At 40.1% G+C, this 18,196-nt stretch overlaps 1 protein-coding gene across 2 annotated transcripts in view; it reads left to right on the forward strand.

The window, feature by feature from the left end:
- LOC128523654 (zinc finger protein 883-like) overlaps positions 1-18,196 on the forward strand; it is a 44,402-nt gene extending 26,206 nt beyond the window's left edge. Inside the window, exons 1-7 of one of the 2 annotated variants that reach the window (XM_053495706.1) lie at positions 8,317-8,506; positions 10,092-10,170; positions 10,378-10,555; positions 12,601-12,872; positions 15,365-15,432; positions 15,960-16,150; positions 16,406-18,196. In XM_053495706.1, coding sequence (XP_053351681.1) covers positions 10,102-10,170; positions 10,378-10,555; positions 12,601-12,872; positions 15,365-15,432; positions 15,960-16,150; positions 16,406-17,601 — 1,974 coding nt within the window. In that variant the 5' untranslated portion in view covers positions 8,317-8,506; positions 10,092-10,101 and the 3' untranslated portion in view covers positions 17,602-18,196. Of the gene's footprint in view, positions 1-1,757; positions 2,551-2,653; positions 2,655-8,316; positions 8,507-10,091; positions 10,171-10,377; positions 10,556-12,600; positions 12,873-15,364; positions 15,433-15,959; positions 16,151-16,405 lie in introns of those variants that run through there. The other variant, XM_053495707.1, reaches the window with a different exon arrangement.

Genomic DNA, 18,196 nt, shown 5'->3' on the forward strand with positions numbered 1-18,196 from the left:
AGTGAGATGCAGTGCTGTAAATGTAGTTTTTTTTTTTTTTTTTTTCTTTTTGCATATTTGTTACACTTAAATGATGGAGTTAATCAAGCAAAAAATGTCACATATTACACAAAAATAACCAGATTAAGTATGCAGTTTTTAAATAATTATTTAATTTATTAAGGAATAAAAGCTGTCCAAACCAATCTGTCCCTATGTGAAAAAGTAATTGCCCCTAAACCATAACTGGTTGTGCCACCCAAGCGTTTGCGATAACAGTCCAGAATGGTTTTAATTCAGCCACATTGAAAGGTTTTCGGGCATGAGTAACCTGTTTAAGGTTGTGCAACAGCATCTTAATCAGATTTAAGTGCAGACTTTAATAAGGCCACTCCGAAACCTTAATTGAGTTTTTCTGGGCCATTCAGAGGAGTGTCATTCAGGAATTTCATGGTTCCATTAATTATGTAAAAGTTGTCTAGATCCTGAAGCTGCAAATCCCCAGACCATTACACTACCACCAACGTGTGTGATCGTTGGTATGATGAGCTTTTTATAAAATGTTTCACAGAATATTTGTCCAAAGGTCTTGGGGATAACTAAAGATATTTTTTTTTGGCAAATGTGAGATAAGCTTTTGTGGGGTTTTTTTGGTCAGCGGTGACCTTCCTCTTGGAAGTTGTCATTGTGCTCTTCACGTAATTTTGGACGATCAGCAGCTCTTGGGAAGGTTTATTCCTGTTTCGAGTTTTCTTCATCTGTGCATAATGGTTTTCACTGTGGTTCACTGCAGTCCCAAAGCCTGGTAAGCTTGGTAAGCCTTTCAAGACTGATACATGTCAGTTACTTTGTGTCTCATCTGTTCTTAAATTTTCTTGAATCATATTGCTTTTTGATATCTTGTAGCATGCTTTACTTTTCTATTCTATTTAAGTAATTTTTTAATTTAACAAGCTCTGACAGTAATCAGGCCTGGGTATCGCAAGTGTAATTTAACGCAGCTTTCCAAAAATCACAGTTCACTTATGATTTAGCAAGGGGGCAATTACTTTTTCACAGAGGACCAGGTTTGTTGGGACAGTTTTTATTTCCCTTAATAAATTGAACCATCATTTAAAAAATGCATTTTGTATTTACTCTGGTTATCTTTGTGTAATATAAAAATTTGCTTTATGATTTCCATCATTCAAGTTACACGTGCAAAAAAAAAAGTTTAAATCAAGAAAGGGCAAATCCTTTTTTTCACGGCACTGTGGCCTTGGCGTTTTTTAGTTTAAACAAAAGTTTGTTACAGCAGGCTTTTATTAATTGATGTGTGAGAGTGTGTTAAAAAAAATTGGCATATAGATAATGGACAAGACTAAGATCAGGACAGAACTTCATGAGTAAAGGAGCTCATGAGGTTCGCAGTCAAGCTAAAAGAAGTATCATATCATAAACATACTAAATGTTTGAATTAAATTGGTTCAGTTCTTGCAGGATTAGTTGCCACTGTTAATTAGATGTGAACACTACACCGTCACAGTCAAGGCCAAGATGGTGACACTGAATCTCATCAAATTGAACACAGTCAAATCCACTTTTTCTCTTGTGTTAATTTCTTAAATTACAGATTAGTAATTCTTTATGGACATCTCAAAGTTTTTTCCCTAACCTCAGACACTCCTTTAATTTCTAATATTTTTGTCTTTTCGTTACTCCAGAATTAAACAATACTCTGTTGCAAGTCTTTTCCTGCTCCACATGTAATCTTTCCTACACATCTCAAATTTACCTAGACAAACACATCCAGAGACGCCACTACAAAAAGTCTGTGGGACTGCGGGAAAGCTTCAGGAGTCAGTCAACATCATCTAATGCCCTCAGTTCTAACACTTCCCACAGTTATCTACAGGAGGAAATTCACCCCTGTTCAGACTGTGGAAAGAGTTTTAGTGATCAGAACGCCATCAGAACACATCAGTGCATTCATTCCAGAGAGAAGCCGTATCCGTGTTCACAGTGTGGGAGGAGTTTCGCTTTCAAGAGTCATCTCCGACAACACCAGCGCGTTCACACCGGAGAGAAGCCGTATCAGTGCTCACAGTGCGGGAAGAGTTTTACTCAACGGGGGTATTTCAACTACCACCAGCGCCTTCACACGGGACACAAGCCGCATCAGTGCTCAGAGTGCGGGAAATGTTTCGCTTCGAAGAGTCTTCTCCGACAACACCAGCGCATTCACAGTGGAGAGAAGCCGTATCAGTGCTCACAGTGCGGGAAGAGTTTTACTTTCACGAGTCACCTCCGAGAACACCTGCGTGTTCACACCGGAGAGAAACCATATCACTGCTCACAATGTGAGAAGAGTTTCACCCGAGTGGGTGGCTTGCAGATCCACCTGCGCACTCACACCGGAGAGAAGCCGTATGACTGCTCACAGTGCGGGAAATGTTTCGTTTCCAAGACCCTTCTCCGGCAACACCAGCGCATTCACAGCGAAGAGAAGCCGTATCAGTGCTCGCAGTGTGGGAAGAGTTTTAACCAAGTGGGTGGCTTGCAGGTCCACCAGCGCACTCACACAGGAGAGAAGCTGAATCACTGATCATAGTGTGGAAAGAGTTAAACTTGACAGGTTGCTTTTCAATATTACCAGCTTTTCCCCATCAGACCAGAGCTGTAACAGTGCTCACAGTGTGATAAAGATTTTTCTTTATGGAGTTATGTTAAAGCCACAAGTGGACCAAGACACACTACACAACTTTCACACTCTGAAAGCAGGGTTAAGGAGCTGCACCAGGCCTTTAGGGGCATTTACACGTTTAGCTTTTAATAGAGAAGAGAAGCATAACTTTTACTTCATAGAAAATAATAATCTTAAATAAATAATTAACAGAAGAACACACCTGAATTGTGAATGTCTGAGTACCTTTTTTTTTGTTCTTTTTTTTTTTTTTAAAAGATGCAAATTCATAAGAAACATAAAACAAAACATAAAGTCTACACTTTAGCAGCATAAATTCTACATCAGGACAATAAATTTTATCCATTGGCATGGTCCTGTGCACCAGGGGTTGTTAATATATTTGATGTTGTCTTGTAGACCGACCACCTGGTGCCGTGAGGTCTAGCACGTAGATTAACAGTGGGCAGTCTGCCCGTCTTGGCACCCCGAGCTTGATCAGGTGCGGTGTCTTTTCCGTCTGGCGGCGGAGCTTGTGCATTCTTCTCATGGCTGTCCTTAAAGTGATGATTAAACAGGTACATTCAGTTCTTGCCTTTAAAGTCCCTGGGGCGTATAACATCACCCCATTTGCATGCCAATTTTTGCATTTTAATCGTCTGCTGCACGACTCAGACCTTCCGATCTCGAGGTAAACTCCCCTCCTCATTTTTATAAGAAATCACAAGATCCAATAACGATGCTAATCCAGCTGCTGTGCTCAATCTAGCAACTGTCCCTTCACTTACCTGCAGAAAGTAAAGGTTGCCTACTTACCCAGATCTGCTCCTTTACCATTAAAAAAAAAAAATCACGAAATTATGATGAAACAATTTAGTCATCTAATAGAGGTTTGTGGGGTTAAATGTTATCTGAGGAATTATTGAAAAGGCAGTAGCTGACAGGAATGTATATTTGATACAATAATGTGGCTAAGTATACATTATATGTACTGTACAGTATGTATATATGAGATGTACAATGAATATACAACGGTACTGTATAACGGATCTGTGTAAGCATCTAAAGTATATACAGAAGATATACAAAAGTGTAAGTTACTCTGTGACAAAGTAAGAGAATAAAAGATTATTTAGGTTCTAAAAAAATGTTTTGGCATCTCTACCATGATGTTCTGTAGTCTTCCTTAACTGAGAGGTAAAGCAACTGGTCTGTAACATATTGGGACAGAAGTGTCTTTACACAGTTTTAATACTGGTATTATGGTTGCTTGTACTAGAGACCTGCACTCCCGCGGGACCCAACGCACGGAGTGAGGAGCGGGACAAGATTTGATGGGTAAATGTGGGTGCGGGCGGTAAGGTCCTCATGTATGTGCGGGTTGCGGGAGAATAAAAATAACCGCGGGACTCCCACAAAATGGAATTATCTTAAAATTATTTTTTTGAAAACAAATACTATATTATTTATCTACTGCACAAAAGCAACAAAAATGAAAAAAAAATAAATAAATAAAAATTATTTACAGGCGCAAGGTCAGAACTTATTTTTATTTATTGAGAAATAAGGATAACTTGTGTTCAATGTTTGGCAAAAAAGCCAAATTATTAGCCTATTTCTAACAGTTCTGATTGTATTTCTATGTTCTGAAAAGCTCCTCGTTCGTGTCCATGTTCATCATTCCATTTAATCAAACTCAAATAAAATGAAACATATTTATTTTCCATTTCTTTATATATATATATATATATATATATATATATATATATATAAAGCAATTGAAACAAATAACAGAGTAGCGGGAAGAAGCAGTAAAAATAAAACTACTTATATGATTACCTGCAGGATCTCCCTGGGCCAGGTCACTGAGGTAGTTAAACAACTCCACAGTGGCAAAGCCCTGGGAATTGACGAGATCCGTCCGAAAATGCTGAAGGCTCTGGGTGTTGAGGGACTGTCTTGTTGACACGGCTCTTTAACTTTGCGTGGATGTCCGGGACAGTGCCTAAGGAGTGGCAGACTGGGGTGGTGGTTCCCCTTTTTAAAAAGGGGGACCAGAGGGTGTGTACCAACTATACACTACTACAACAGGGCATACACTACTACAACAGGGCATTACTCTACTTAGCCTCCCTGGGAAAATGTACTCTAAGGTGCTGGAAAGGAGGGTTCGGATGATTGTCAGCCACAGATTGAAGAGGCACAATATGGATTCCGTACTGGTCGTGAAACAGCAGACCAACTTTTTACTTTTGCAGGAATCCTGGAGCGGCCTTGGGAATATGTCCATCCAGTCTACATGTGTTTTGTAGATTTGGAGAAGGCATATTATCGGATCCCTCAGGATTTTCTGTGGGAGGTACTGCGAGAGTATGGGGTGAGGGGGTCACTTCTCAAGGCCATCTAATCCCTTTATGCTGAAAGTGAGAGCTGTGTTTAGATCTTGGGCAGTAAGTCAGACTTCACAGTCATACACAGTACAATATGTAGTGAAATGCTTACACGACCACCTGTGACCTTCATTTTTTTTAAAAAACAGGACAATTGATTGAACAATGAGTGCAGGTCAGGGAGCCCGGTGCGGATGGTGCGCTCAGCCAAGCGCACGACCCTCTGTAGAACTCGTCTGTCCTGCATGGTGCTGTTCCTGAACCAGGTTAAGATGTTTCCCCTCAGGATGCTCTCTATGGTGCAGGAGTAAAAGTTCCTGAGCACCTTGGAGGGCAGTCTAAAGTCTCTCAAGCGCCAGAGGTGGTAGAGACGCTCCCGGGCCTTTTTTTACCACGGTGTTGATGTGACAGGACCATGACACGTCCTGCGTGATGTGAACACCGAGGTATTTGAAGCTGTCCACTCTCTCCACTGGGCTCTCGTTGATGATGGGGGTCTGGTAGTTCCTCTCCTGCTTCTGACTTGTTTCCAGTGGGTGTTGGCCTCCGCCAGGGCTCTGCTCTGTCTCCAATCCTGTTTGTGATTTTCATGGATTAAGGTGCAGCCGTGGAGGAGGGGGTTTCCAGTTTCGTGGGCTAAGGATTGTATCGCTGCTTTTTGCAGATGATGTGGTCCTGATGTCATCATCAGTCTGTGACCTGCCGCGCTTGCTGGATCAGTTTGCAGCTGAGTGTGAAACCGCAGGGGTAAGGATCAGCATTTCGAAATCTGTGGCCATGGTTCTCAGCAGGAAACTGATGGATTGTCTACTCCAGGTAGGAAGCGAGTTGTTACCCCAAGTGAAGGAGTTTAAGTATCTCGGGGTCTTGTTTACAAGTGATGGAACATTGGGTTGGCCAAAGAATTGGAGCAGTGGGGGCGGTATTGCAGTTGCTTTACCACACTGTTGTGACGAAAAGATAGTTGAGCCAAAAGGCAAAGCTCTCATCTACCGGTCGATCTTCTTTCCAACCCTCACTTATGGTCATGAGTGTTGAGTCATGACAGAAAGGACAAGATCGCGAATACAAGCAATGCAATACAATGTGTTTTCTCAGACTGGCTTTTTTTCTGGGTAACTGGCTTTTCACTTAGAAAAAAAATGAGAAGCTTAGTCATCCGTGAAAAACTCAGAGTAGATCTGCTACTCCTTTGTGTGGAAAGAAGTCAGTTGAGGTGATTCGGCCATCGAGTAAGGATGTCACCAGGACCCCTCCCTCGGGAGGTGTTCTTGGCACGTCTAGCTGGAAGGAGAACACGGGGCAGACCAAGGACTCGATGGAGGGATTATATCTCCACACTGTCCTGGGAACACCTCGGGATTCTCCAGTCAGAGTTAGCTGAGGTGGCTGGGGAAAGGGAGGTTTGGGGTTCCCTGCTGGAACTGCTACCCCCGCGACCCAACTTTGTTTAAGCGGTTAAAGATGGATGGAGGGGTAAGCACAAATCTGATCAAAATGAAATGTGGTTTATATTGTACTGTTATTCGAGAACTGTTTTACATCTTCTCTTATTTAGTGTTCACATGAACTAAATTAGTGTTAAAATAAAAAATTATGAAATATGCATACACATGCATACCTGTACACAATTAAGAAAAGTTAAGCAACGGTGTCAGCTGTTGTTACAGTAGGCTTGTAGAAGATATAAAAGCATAACTGGTTTCCTAGTGTGGAAGCAACTGTCTTTTTCTGCATTTATGTAATAAATTTAAATAATTGATTTACTAGTGCTGAAGTGGTTGTAGTAGTGGTGGTGTAGCACTGTCGCCTTGCACCTCCAGGGTCCTGGTTCGATTCCCGTCTCTGTGTGCATGGAGTTTGCATGTCCTCTCCATGCTTGGTAGTTTTCTTCTGGGTACTCCGGTTTCCTCCTATAGTCTAAAGATCTGCAGATTACATTTACATTTACATTTAGGCATTTGGCAGACGCTCTTATCCAGAGCGACTTACAAAAAGTGCTTTAATGTTTACAACATTGGATACATACTTACACTGGGTTAACTAGGTTAATAACTAAGTACCATTAGTCCAACACATCTGAGTTATTTTTTTTATTTTTTTTTTGGGGGGGGGGGGGGGTTTAGTCCAAGTACTGGAGAAACAGATGCGTCTTGAGTCGTCGTTTAAGGATAGTCAAAGTCTCTGATGTACGGACATCTAGAGGAAGTTCATTCCACCACCTAGGTGCCAGAACAGAAAAGAGCCTGGATGAATGCCGCCCTCGATCCCTGAGAGATGGTGGGATGAGGCGAGCAGTGCTGGAGGATCGGAGGGAACGTGGTGCAGTGCGTGGTGTAATTAGCGCAGAGAGGTAAGTGGGTGCTGGGCCATTTTTAGCTTTGTAGGCAAGCATCAGATTAGGCTAATTGCTGTTCCCAAAATAGCCTGTAGCATGTGAATGAGTGTGTGTGTATGTGTGTGTTCCCTGCGATGGACTGGCATCCTGTCCGGGGTGCACCCCGCCTCGTCCCCTTGGCCTCCTGGGATCGGCTCCAGGCCCCAGTGTCCCTAAATACAAAATAAAACGGTATAGACAAGGATTAGGGTTAAATTCTTTTTAATTTTTTTTCTCCCAGTGTGCCATTTCACATGATGTGGAGTGCTATAAAATTAATAAATTACAAAAACAAACATAATAGATTGTTAGAAATTATTTCTTACAATAATTTTATAATTTGTAACTGTGAAACTTGACATAATAGTAATTTATTTAAGCAAAAATACAAACTAAGCAAGTCCGAATTAAATTTCAGTGCTCTAAAAAGGATGATTAACAGAAGTCTACATGTTATGAATAGATACGTTTTGAAACCTTAAAAAAAAGGACATAAAGCAAATGAATGAACATTTCAACCTGAGCAGATACAAGAGTCACTGCAGTGCTGAATTTGGATCCATCTAGTGGCCAGCTGTGGTATTACCACACAAGTGCACGCCACTATGACTATTACAAACGCAAAAACTAAACTTGGGAAAGGGTAAAAAGAAAATGAGCGGTGATTATGATTTAGACGTTTAAATCAATCTCTGTTTATTGGAAGAGTTAACGCCCTAATATACGTGTAGAAAAAGTTTAACCGGACTTGTTATAGATTCGATGTAGTTATACAGTTCAGCCGCAAGGGGCAGCAACGCTCCTGCCGAAACCTATACTTTAACCCCAGGCACCAGTACAGTAGGTGGCGGTAATGCACCTGTATGGTGGTTTTACATCAGTCGCACATTAGACGCAGAAGAAACGCACTGAAACCGACAGAAAACAAACAATAATAATAAAAAAAGCGTGATAATCTTAAAGCTCTTTAGCCAGAATAATTGTCACATTAAACTACAATATCTCTGACAGTGTTTTGCATTTGGAAGTAGTGATTAAGTTAAATATAGAAGCGTATAATTCTGAGGATTTAAACCAAGTTCTGCTTTAAACCCAGAGGTAAGTGAATCTAAAGGATCTCTAATGGATCTCCAGTTCAGTGTTGAAGCTCACTACCCTCAGTGTGTAACGCACTGTTTATCCTGAGTGTAAGTCTGGATCACAGATAGACTGTCGAGTCGATTCACATTCGAGGCAAACGTTGGGTAACGGTTTCCCCCTTCACGCGCTCATTTTACACCAATGTGACGTCACTCCTTCTATCTTCAAATAACAGTGAATAAAAAGCTTGTACTGTGGTCACATGAATGAGTAGTCATGCCTTATATACCATGTGTATGTTATATATATAATATATCGTCGTGGCTGGGTCTTCCAACAGGACAATGACCCAAAGCTCACAGCCAGGAAAACCAAGGAGTGGCTCCGTAAGAAGCATATCAGGGTTCTGGAGTGGCCTAGCCAGTCTCCAGACCTAAATCCAATAGAAAATCTTTGGAGGGAGCTGAAACTTCTTGTTACACAGCGACAGCCCCAAAACCTATCAGATCTAGAGAAGATCTGTATGAAGGAGTGAGCCAAAATCCCTCCTGCAGTGTGTGCATACCTGGTGAAGAACTACAGGAACCGTTTGACCTCTGTAATTGTTAACAAAGGCTTCTGTACCAAATATATTTATTTTTTTTACTCAAGTGATCAAATACTTATTTGACACAGTAATTCACAAATAAATTGTTAAAAAAAAAAATCATACAATGTGATTTCTGGATTTTTCTGTTTAGATTCTGTCTCTCACAGTGGAAATGCACCTGTGCTGAAAATTGTAGACCCTCCATGATTTCTAAGTAAGAGAACTTGCAAAATCCCAGAGTGATCCAATACTTATTGACCTCACTGTATATATAAAAAAACAATGGAACTTTTTTATAAAGAAAAAAAAATCTTGCACATAGCTTTGCCTCGTCCTCTCTTCCTGAGAAACTGAAAGAAACTAAATAAAATCAGTGCCTTATGAAATCATAAAATCTATAAATTATGGTATCAACAGTATTTCTCTCAGAAAGGCTAGCACTCTAAATCTATGTATGAAGACACGTTCATAGTCGTTACCTCTGGCCTAATGAAATAGTGTATTGTGCTTTTAAAATGCACTAGATAGTGTTGGACCACTGCTATACATCCACGACTTCAAAACTCAGTGATCTAAACTGACAGGTTTGTAGCGCTAGTCTAAGTTTCAGAAATCCCATACTGTATATTTCATCAGTAAAAGGTACTGAGTTATACTGAGTTAAAGGGAAATCTTGTGACTGTTTTAGGATTTTTTAATGATTCAAATTGCTAGCCATTTTTATAATCAGTAGCCTCAAATGCACAGGAAGTCAACCGATTATTGGCTATAATTTATGATCACCCCTAAATAATATGTTCTTTCTAATGTGATCTCATATGAGAAGATCCTCCTCCTCCGGCTCGTCACTCAGCTCCGCCCAGGTCTGCCAGTGAGACATGACACACGTGTGTTTAGTAGAGGAGATAAACAGATCGGACATTTTTAGGAAATTGGAAAATATTTTTTTTCATTTTATGGAAATGCTGAGGCCATTATTATTATTAATATTATTATTAATGGCTCTTTTTTTAGATCTATCATAATGAGTATAGAAGGAGACACACAGCGCACCTTCGGCCGGCCTCAAGCTCCTTATCCTCCTTTCTTACAGGTACGATGACAAATGATAAGTTATTTTACAAATAAGCAATAATTACAATAACAATAACAAGTTGAACCACTGCTTGTATTTTATTGCGCCGCTTCCCTGCTGGTCTACATGTTGTCCTGCTAATCACCCAAAATCTCTTTATACATAACGAGTGGTGTAAAAGAAAATCAAAATTTTTTTGAGTCAGTGTTATTGTTTGGTCTTTAGGTTTGTGAGAACTTCAAAACTGAGACTTCAGATGAAGAGAAGCCTGAAGTGTCAGAAGTCCGTGTGAAGAAAGAGGAGACGCTGGAGCTGGACATCCACAAATATGAGGACGACCTCAACAACACACCTGATGATATCTGCATTAAAGCGGAAGATCCTGACCATAAAGACTACCTGTGTAAGACATCACTAATGCTGCACCCTACACACTTTCTAGTGCATTTTAAAAGCACAATACACTATTTCATTAGGCCAGAGGTAACGACTATGAACGTTTCTTCATATTAGGATTTAGAATAAATAATATAAGTGCTAGCCTTTCTGAGAGAAATACTGTTGATACTATAATTTATCATTTATCAGCAAAGCTATGTGCAAGATTTTTTTTTTCTTTATAAAAAAGTTCCATTGTTTTTTATATATACAGTGAGGTCAATAAGTATTGGATCACTCTGGGATTTTGCAAGTTCTCTTACTTAGAAATCATGGAGGGTCTACAATTTTCAGCACAGGTGCATTTCCACTGTGAGAGACAGAATCTAAAAAGAAAAATCCAGAAATCACATTGATTTTTTTTTTAACAATTCATTTGTGAATTACTGTGTCAAATAAGTATTTGATCACTTGAGTAAAAAAATATATATATATATTTGGTACAGAAGCCTTGGTTAACAATTACAGAGGTCAAACGGTTCCTGTAGTTCTTCACCAGGTATGCACACACTGCAGGAGGGATTTTGGCTCACTCCTTCATATAGATCTTCTCTAGATCTGTCAGGTTTTGGGGCTGTCGCTGTGTAACAAGAAGTTTCAGCTCCCTCCAAAGATTTTCTATTGGATTTAGGTCTGGAGACTGGCTAGGCCACTCCAGAACTTTGATATGCTTCTTACGGAGCCACTCCTTGGTTTTCCTGGCTGTGTGCTTTGGGTCATTGTCCTGTTGGAAGACCCAGCCACGACCCATCTTTAATGCTCTGACTTAGGGGAAGGAGGTTTTTGCCCAATATGTCACAATACATGGCCCCATTCAGTCGTCTTGTCCCTTGTGCAGAAAAACACCCTCGGAGCATGATGCTTCCAGCCCCATGCTTCACTGTAGGTATGGTATTATTGGGATGATACTCATCATTCTTCTTCCTCCAAACACGGCGAATGGAATTAAGACCAAAAAGTTCTACTTTGGTCTCATCTGACCACAGGACTTTCTCCCATGACTCCTCGGGATCATCCAGATGGTCCCTGGCAAACTTCAGATGGGCCTGGACGTGGGCTGACTTAAGCAGGGGAGCCTTCCTTGGGATGCAAGATTATAAACCATGACTTCTTAGTGTATTACTGATAGTAGCCTTGGAAACGATGGTCTCAGCTCTCTTCACAGCATTGACTAGCTCCTTCTGTGTAGTTGGGCTGATGCCCCGTAGCCCTTTCCAGCTTTGTGAAGGTCTACAATTTTGTCTCTTGTGTCTTTTGACAGCTCTTTGATTTTGCCCATGTTGCTACTTAGACTTTGGTTGATTGTGGGTTGCACAGGTGTCTTTATGACAGCTAACGACCTCAAACAGGTGTTTCTAATTTAGAATCATGAGCAGAGTGTAGCTAGACTCATTAAAAGCAAAATAACAGGTCTTTGATCACCTGCTTATCAGCCAGATTTCTGACACTCAAATACTTATTTGACACAGTAATTCACGAAAGAAATTGTTAAAAAATCATACAATGTGATTTGCGGATTTTTCTTTTTAGATTCTGTCTCTCACAGTGGAAATGCACATATGATGAAAATTGTAGACCCCTCCATGATTTCTAAGTAAGAAAACTCGCAAAATCACAGGGTGATCAAATACTTATTGACCTCACTGTATATAAATACTGCCACCTTATACACACCTCACATGACTTCTGGAGTCTCTTTTGAATTAGTAGCACTTAATGTTTTATTTATTTTTAAAATATTTACAAGGCAATTCTGAATAAAAGCTTAGAAATTGTTATTGCTACAGAAAGCTGGGGTCAGAGTGCAGGGTCAGGCAGGATACAGCGCCCCCTGGAGCAGATAGGGTTAATGGCCTTGCTCAAGGACTCAATGGTTGCTGGGGCTTGAACCCCCAACCTTCCGATCAGAGCCTTAAACCTTTAAGCCACTGTATATTTCCCTTAGATACAAAGACACTTAATAGAAACATATGACATCATTGTTTCCCTTTGTGTTTTCTCTACTCCCAGACTGTGAGGTTTGCAAATCCGTCTTCTACAACAAGTGTGAGGTTCATGGCCCGCCTCTCTTCATCCCTGATACTCCTGTTCCCATGGGCGTCTCTGACCGAGCCAGACTAACTCTTCCTCCTGGACTAGAGATTCAGAATTCCAGTATTCCTGATGCAGGTCTGGGGGTGTTTAATAAGGAGGAGACTGTTCCAGTAGGTGCACATTTCGGACCCTACCAGGGAGAGCTAGTAGACCTAGAGAAAGCCAAGAACAGCAGATACTCCTGGGTGGTGAGTTTGTTATAAATATACTAATTTTAATCAAAAAGCTTTTTAACATACGTGCGTTTTTTAAACAGCAAAATGTTACCACTACTATGTGTGAAGAGACTTTAAACACAGCTTGAGGTCCATCAGCCTGCTAATGACTAAAATATATTATGTTCACTTTAAACTCTTTTCAGACATCTCTTCATATAAAACTATTTCACCATATGTGTTTTTGAATGAAATCACATGCGTATGTTGTTTAAGCTTTAAAACTTGTCAAGGTTAAATTTACACAGGAGTACCGAAATTTTTACAAGCTAAATAAATTTTTCACTTGAAGCCAAACCTTCAAATCTGGATCAGTCATTTATTCAGTACCAGAGCAATACAACCTACATAAGCCTGCAAACTCTCCTGTCAAATATATAATTAGGATACGTACCAAACCTGTTTAATGACAAGAACTGACACGAAAGTTGGGTGTCTTTGTAGCTGTCTGTTTACAGGCCAAAGAACAAAAAAAACGATATTTATCAATGAGGTCTGATTATCCAAGAAATAAATCCTTAGTAATTTAAGTAAAAATCTTAGTATTTAAGTAAAACTTAAATAATTTTTTTGATCGTGTAAAGCTGCTTTGCGACAGGGACAATTGTTAAAAGCGCTATACAAATCAAATTTAATAAAAAATTGGATTGAATTAGTAAAACTTTAATTTGCCTAAATTTTGATTCTGAAGCATTGCCTTGTAACATCCTGAGAGCAGCACTCTACTGTTGTAGAGTAGGGATGGGAATCAGCAGTCACCACCTGATATGATATTATGACGATACCTCTGTGCCAATTTGATTAAATCTGCCATTCTACAAGTATCACGATTTTATAAATATCACGATTCGATATTACATTTGTGCTGATTTTGTTCAAATTTTTACCATTAGTTTTCTCATTTAAAAAAACAAGTGCAGCACAAAAACAGTATAATTTAGGTCCAAATACAAGAGTTTTTTAAAGAACATTTAATTTCTAATTAAATTAAACACGAAGCCACTTGTTACTAAGCAGCGCATATTTCTTTTGTTGTCCGTTAGTGATGCGTGGGTCGGGTATTTTTCCACTTTCCGCTTTTATGAAATTATTCGGCCCGCCCCAGTCCGCCCCGTACCCGCGACCATTAAATAGACATACTAGGCATTGTAATTTAAATGAAAACAGCCTTTATTTCAGCCTGAAAGTGCTTGGAAACGTCGCCCTGTAAACTGGCAACAACATATGATTATGAATATGAACGATAAATCAGGTCATATAATAACAAGATAATGATACACATTTTAAACATTTACAAAGCAGCGTTTGTAATCCAGGCTAAACAATTTTTTATTTTAGATTTGTATAGGGCAGGTATTTCAACTTTAGCGTTTACAGCCTACGCTAAATAACCACTGACTTTTTTTTTTTTATTTATCACACGCAAATGTTTATTTAGCGTTTTTTACGTTCGCTGTGCAAAAAAAGAATGCTAAAACATTAGATTTAGCAACCTGACCTTTTTTATTTTTTTAATGATGTAAAGTCGCGACCTCAATTTCTCCCGCACCTCGGCTTCTATTTTCACTTTTATTTCTTTGTTTTGTTGTGACTGGCAGCGGTAACTGCTTGGCGCTTTCGTGACTTGTCACGTGACATAACCTTATCAAAGAACTTAATAAAATATGAAAATAGATATTTCCAAATATTTAATATAGGCTATAAGGAATTGCATGCAACATACATGGATTTTTTATTTAATTTTGTTTTTAATGACCCGCCCCAACCCGACCCGCAAATAAAGTGACTATTTCTTTACCCGAGCTTGGCAAATCATTCATTCATCCCACACAGAATGGAAATGTGAGAACAGTGCCACCTGGAGGATTATAAAGAAACGGCGAAGTATTACTGCCTCAAATGCCTCAGTACAGGTGAATGGCTGCGAGTGGGTTCCAACGCATGAGTTTTTTTAACTGATTTGTGATTGCAGTGTTTTGAGACTGGTGTAAGTGTGTTGAATGAGCGTGTCTGAGAATAATTCTCGCAGCTCTGTAACATCATAAAAATGTGTTACCTTATGATACCTTAAATCATTTATGAACATTTTTTTTTTTTGCAGTGGGCAGGGGACCCTTTCCAGCTGTAAGAGACAGCTGTCAGTAGGGAATATGTTCCATGAAGGGTATACTTAGTGTGCAACAATGTTTAGGTAGGTGGGTTGTGTCAAAAAAACATCCACATTAATTCCAGAACCCAAGGACCATTTTTTTAGACCACTTTTGGTAGGTCCAGTTTTACTTTAAAAGTTACTTTAAAGATTTTCTGCAAAACTAAAGATATGATCAAAACTAAAGATTTATCTCTGCATTCATGATATTGGAACAATTTGTCCTTATTTTGGTTCCTGTGGCTGTGCACCTCATTTAATTTTAAGGCATTCATTGATTAATAAACAAATGGAAATGTATGGTGTTTTTCTACAGATCTACAGGAGCAGGCAGTGTGAAGAATACATAGATGCCACAAGCGAAGTGCATGCAAATTGGATGAGGTGAGGACTCCAGTTGTTGGTACAGTGGTAGGTCAGAGGGCTAAGGCACTAAGTTACTGATCGTAAGGTCGGTGGTTCACATTTACTTTTAGACATCAGGCAGATTCCTGTATCCAGAGCGACTTACATTTTAATCTCATTATACATCTGAGCAGTTGAGGGTTAAGGGCCTTGGTTAAGGGCCCAACAGGGGCAACTTGGTGGTTGTGGGTTTTGAACCTGGGATCTTCCGGTGCCTTAACCACTGAGCCACCCCTGACCCCTGGCCCCAGCTCCACCAGGTTGCCATTGTTGGCCCTTAACCCTATCTGCTCCAGGAGTAGTGTATCATTCGAAGGAAGAATTTCACTGTGTGGTAATGTATATGTGACAAATAAAGGCTTAACTTAACTTTGTTTAGTCACAGTTTGCAGCTCCTAATTTTTGTAATGAATTTGTCTTATTATCATCACTGATGTATGTCTCATACTTTATCTTGATCTGTCACTCTGATGTAATTTTTCACCCTTTTTGCCACTTTCTTGTAGATATGTGAATTGCGCTCGCAACGACGGAGATCAGAATCTTGTGGCATTTCAGTATCGAGGTGGAATTCTGTATCGGTGCTGTCGACCCATAAACCCAGGACAGGAGCTCTTAGTGTGGTATGAAAAGGAGTACGCCAAAGAACTCAGTCCTGCCTTTGCATACCTGTGGAACAAAAAGTGCTCCACGAATGGTAAAGTCTGTTCATACTTAGTGTAAATCACTTCAGTTCAATTTAATTATATTTAAAATTAAATAAGCCTGACAATTTAAGGTTTGTGTCTGGATCTGCACTGGCACCCTATTAGGCAGGAGGACTAACATGTACAGCTTGACTATACTGTAGCTCTTAAGAGGGAAGCTATTAAAAAAATTAACTTATCTTGTATGTATCAAAAAATGTTTTGATGTTTAAAAAAGTTGTATTTTTTTGCTTTCACTTTCCCAGAATCATACAACACTCTTCACCACTGCTCAGACTGTGGAAAGAGTTTTGTTTATCAGAATGCCCTCAAAACACATGAGTGCATTCATACAGTAAAGAAGCCGTATCACTGCTCACAGTGTGGAAAGAGTTTTACTCAGCAGTGGAATCTCTCCCAACACCAGCGCGTTCACACAGGAGAGAAGCCGTATCACTGCTCACAGTGTGGAAAGAGTTTTACTCAGCGAAAAAACCTTAAAGATCACCAGCGCCTTCATACAGGAGAAAGGCCGTATCAGTGCTCTCAGTGCGGAAAGGGTTTTACTCAGTGGTCTATTCTCTCCCGACACCAGCGGATTCACACAGGAGAGAGGCCGTATCAGTGCTCACAGTGTGGAAAGAGTTTCCCTGTGAAGAGTACTCTTCAAAAACACCAGCGCATCCATACCGGAGAGAGGCCGTATCAATGCTCGCAGTGTGGAAAAACTTTCATTCAGAATAGTGCACTTCGACAACACCAGTACATTCACACTGGAGAGAAGCCGTATCAGTGCTCACAATGTGGGGAAAAATTTACTCATCAGAAAACCTTTCAAGTCCATCAGCGCACTCACTCTGGAGAAAACCCGTATCATTGCTCACAGTGTGGGAAAACTTTTACTCGGCAGAGTACACTTTATGAACACCAGCGCCATCACACAGGATGGAAGCCGTATCAGTGCCCACAGTGTGGAAATTTTTTTTATTGCAAGAGTCAACTCCAGCAACACGAGCGCATTCACACTGGCGAGAAGCCGTATAAGTGCTCCCAGTGCGAAAAGAGTTTTGCTCGCCTCAGTACTTTAAAAAACCACCAACACGTTCACACAGGAGAGAAGCCATATCATTGCTCACAGTGTGGAAAGAGTTTTTCTCTGCGAGGTGGTTTCAAAGAACACGAGCGCCTTCACACAGGAGAGAGGCCATATCAGTGTTCCGAGTGTGGAAAGAGTTTTGCTCAGCCACGTAACCTCAAAGATCACCAGCGTATTCACACGGGAAAGAGACCATATCAGTGTTCCGAGTGTGGAAAGAGTTTTATTCAGCGACGTACCCTCAAAGATCACCAGCGTATTCACACGGGAGAGTGGCCGTATCAGTGTTTACAGTGTGGAAAAAAATTTCATCGACCGGGTGCTTTCCATCAACACCAGCGTGTTCACACCGGAGACGTACCTTAATCCTGCTTACAGCAGGAAAAGCAAATGCATTGACTTGAACATGCATGAATAAAAGTACTGTTTGGGCTAAATGGTCTGTATCTTAAGCTGCAGTTTTCATTTATTTTATATTTATTGACTATGAAAGAAAAACGTTTAACTCAAAGTAATGTTTAAAATATTTTTTTTCATAAGTACTGTAGTTGTAACATAATTTATCACAAAATTATGAACTCATTACCAACACTATTACCAGTGTAGTTCTGCATCATTAGACTTAAACAGAGAGCAAATGAGAAGGTTTTTTTTTCATCAATAAATGTGATCCTCAAATGACAATAGGGTAGAAACAGTATCTTCATTTCAGTTCATGTTAAGGTTCAGGTGAGCGTCCATGGTAATTGTCTCTCAGGTGTGAAGCTGCACCTACGTGTACATACTTTGTCTTTGGGCCAAGTCAGATGTCAGACAGCAATGTGGACTCAGCAGCAATGTGCTTGGAATGTTAAGCATATGTTGTAGGCTGCAAAATAAGGAATGTCATCACCTAGGCATTGAGTTAGGATGAAATGTGTCATCCCAAGTATTTTTTTTCCACCATAATTTGCAAATAAAT

The sequence above is a fragment of the Clarias gariepinus genome, chromosome 5 (assembly GCF_024256425.1).
Source record: "Clarias gariepinus isolate MV-2021 ecotype Netherlands chromosome 5, CGAR_prim_01v2, whole genome shotgun sequence".
Taxonomy (NCBI): Eukaryota; Metazoa; Chordata; class Actinopteri; order Siluriformes; family Clariidae; genus Clarias; species Clarias gariepinus.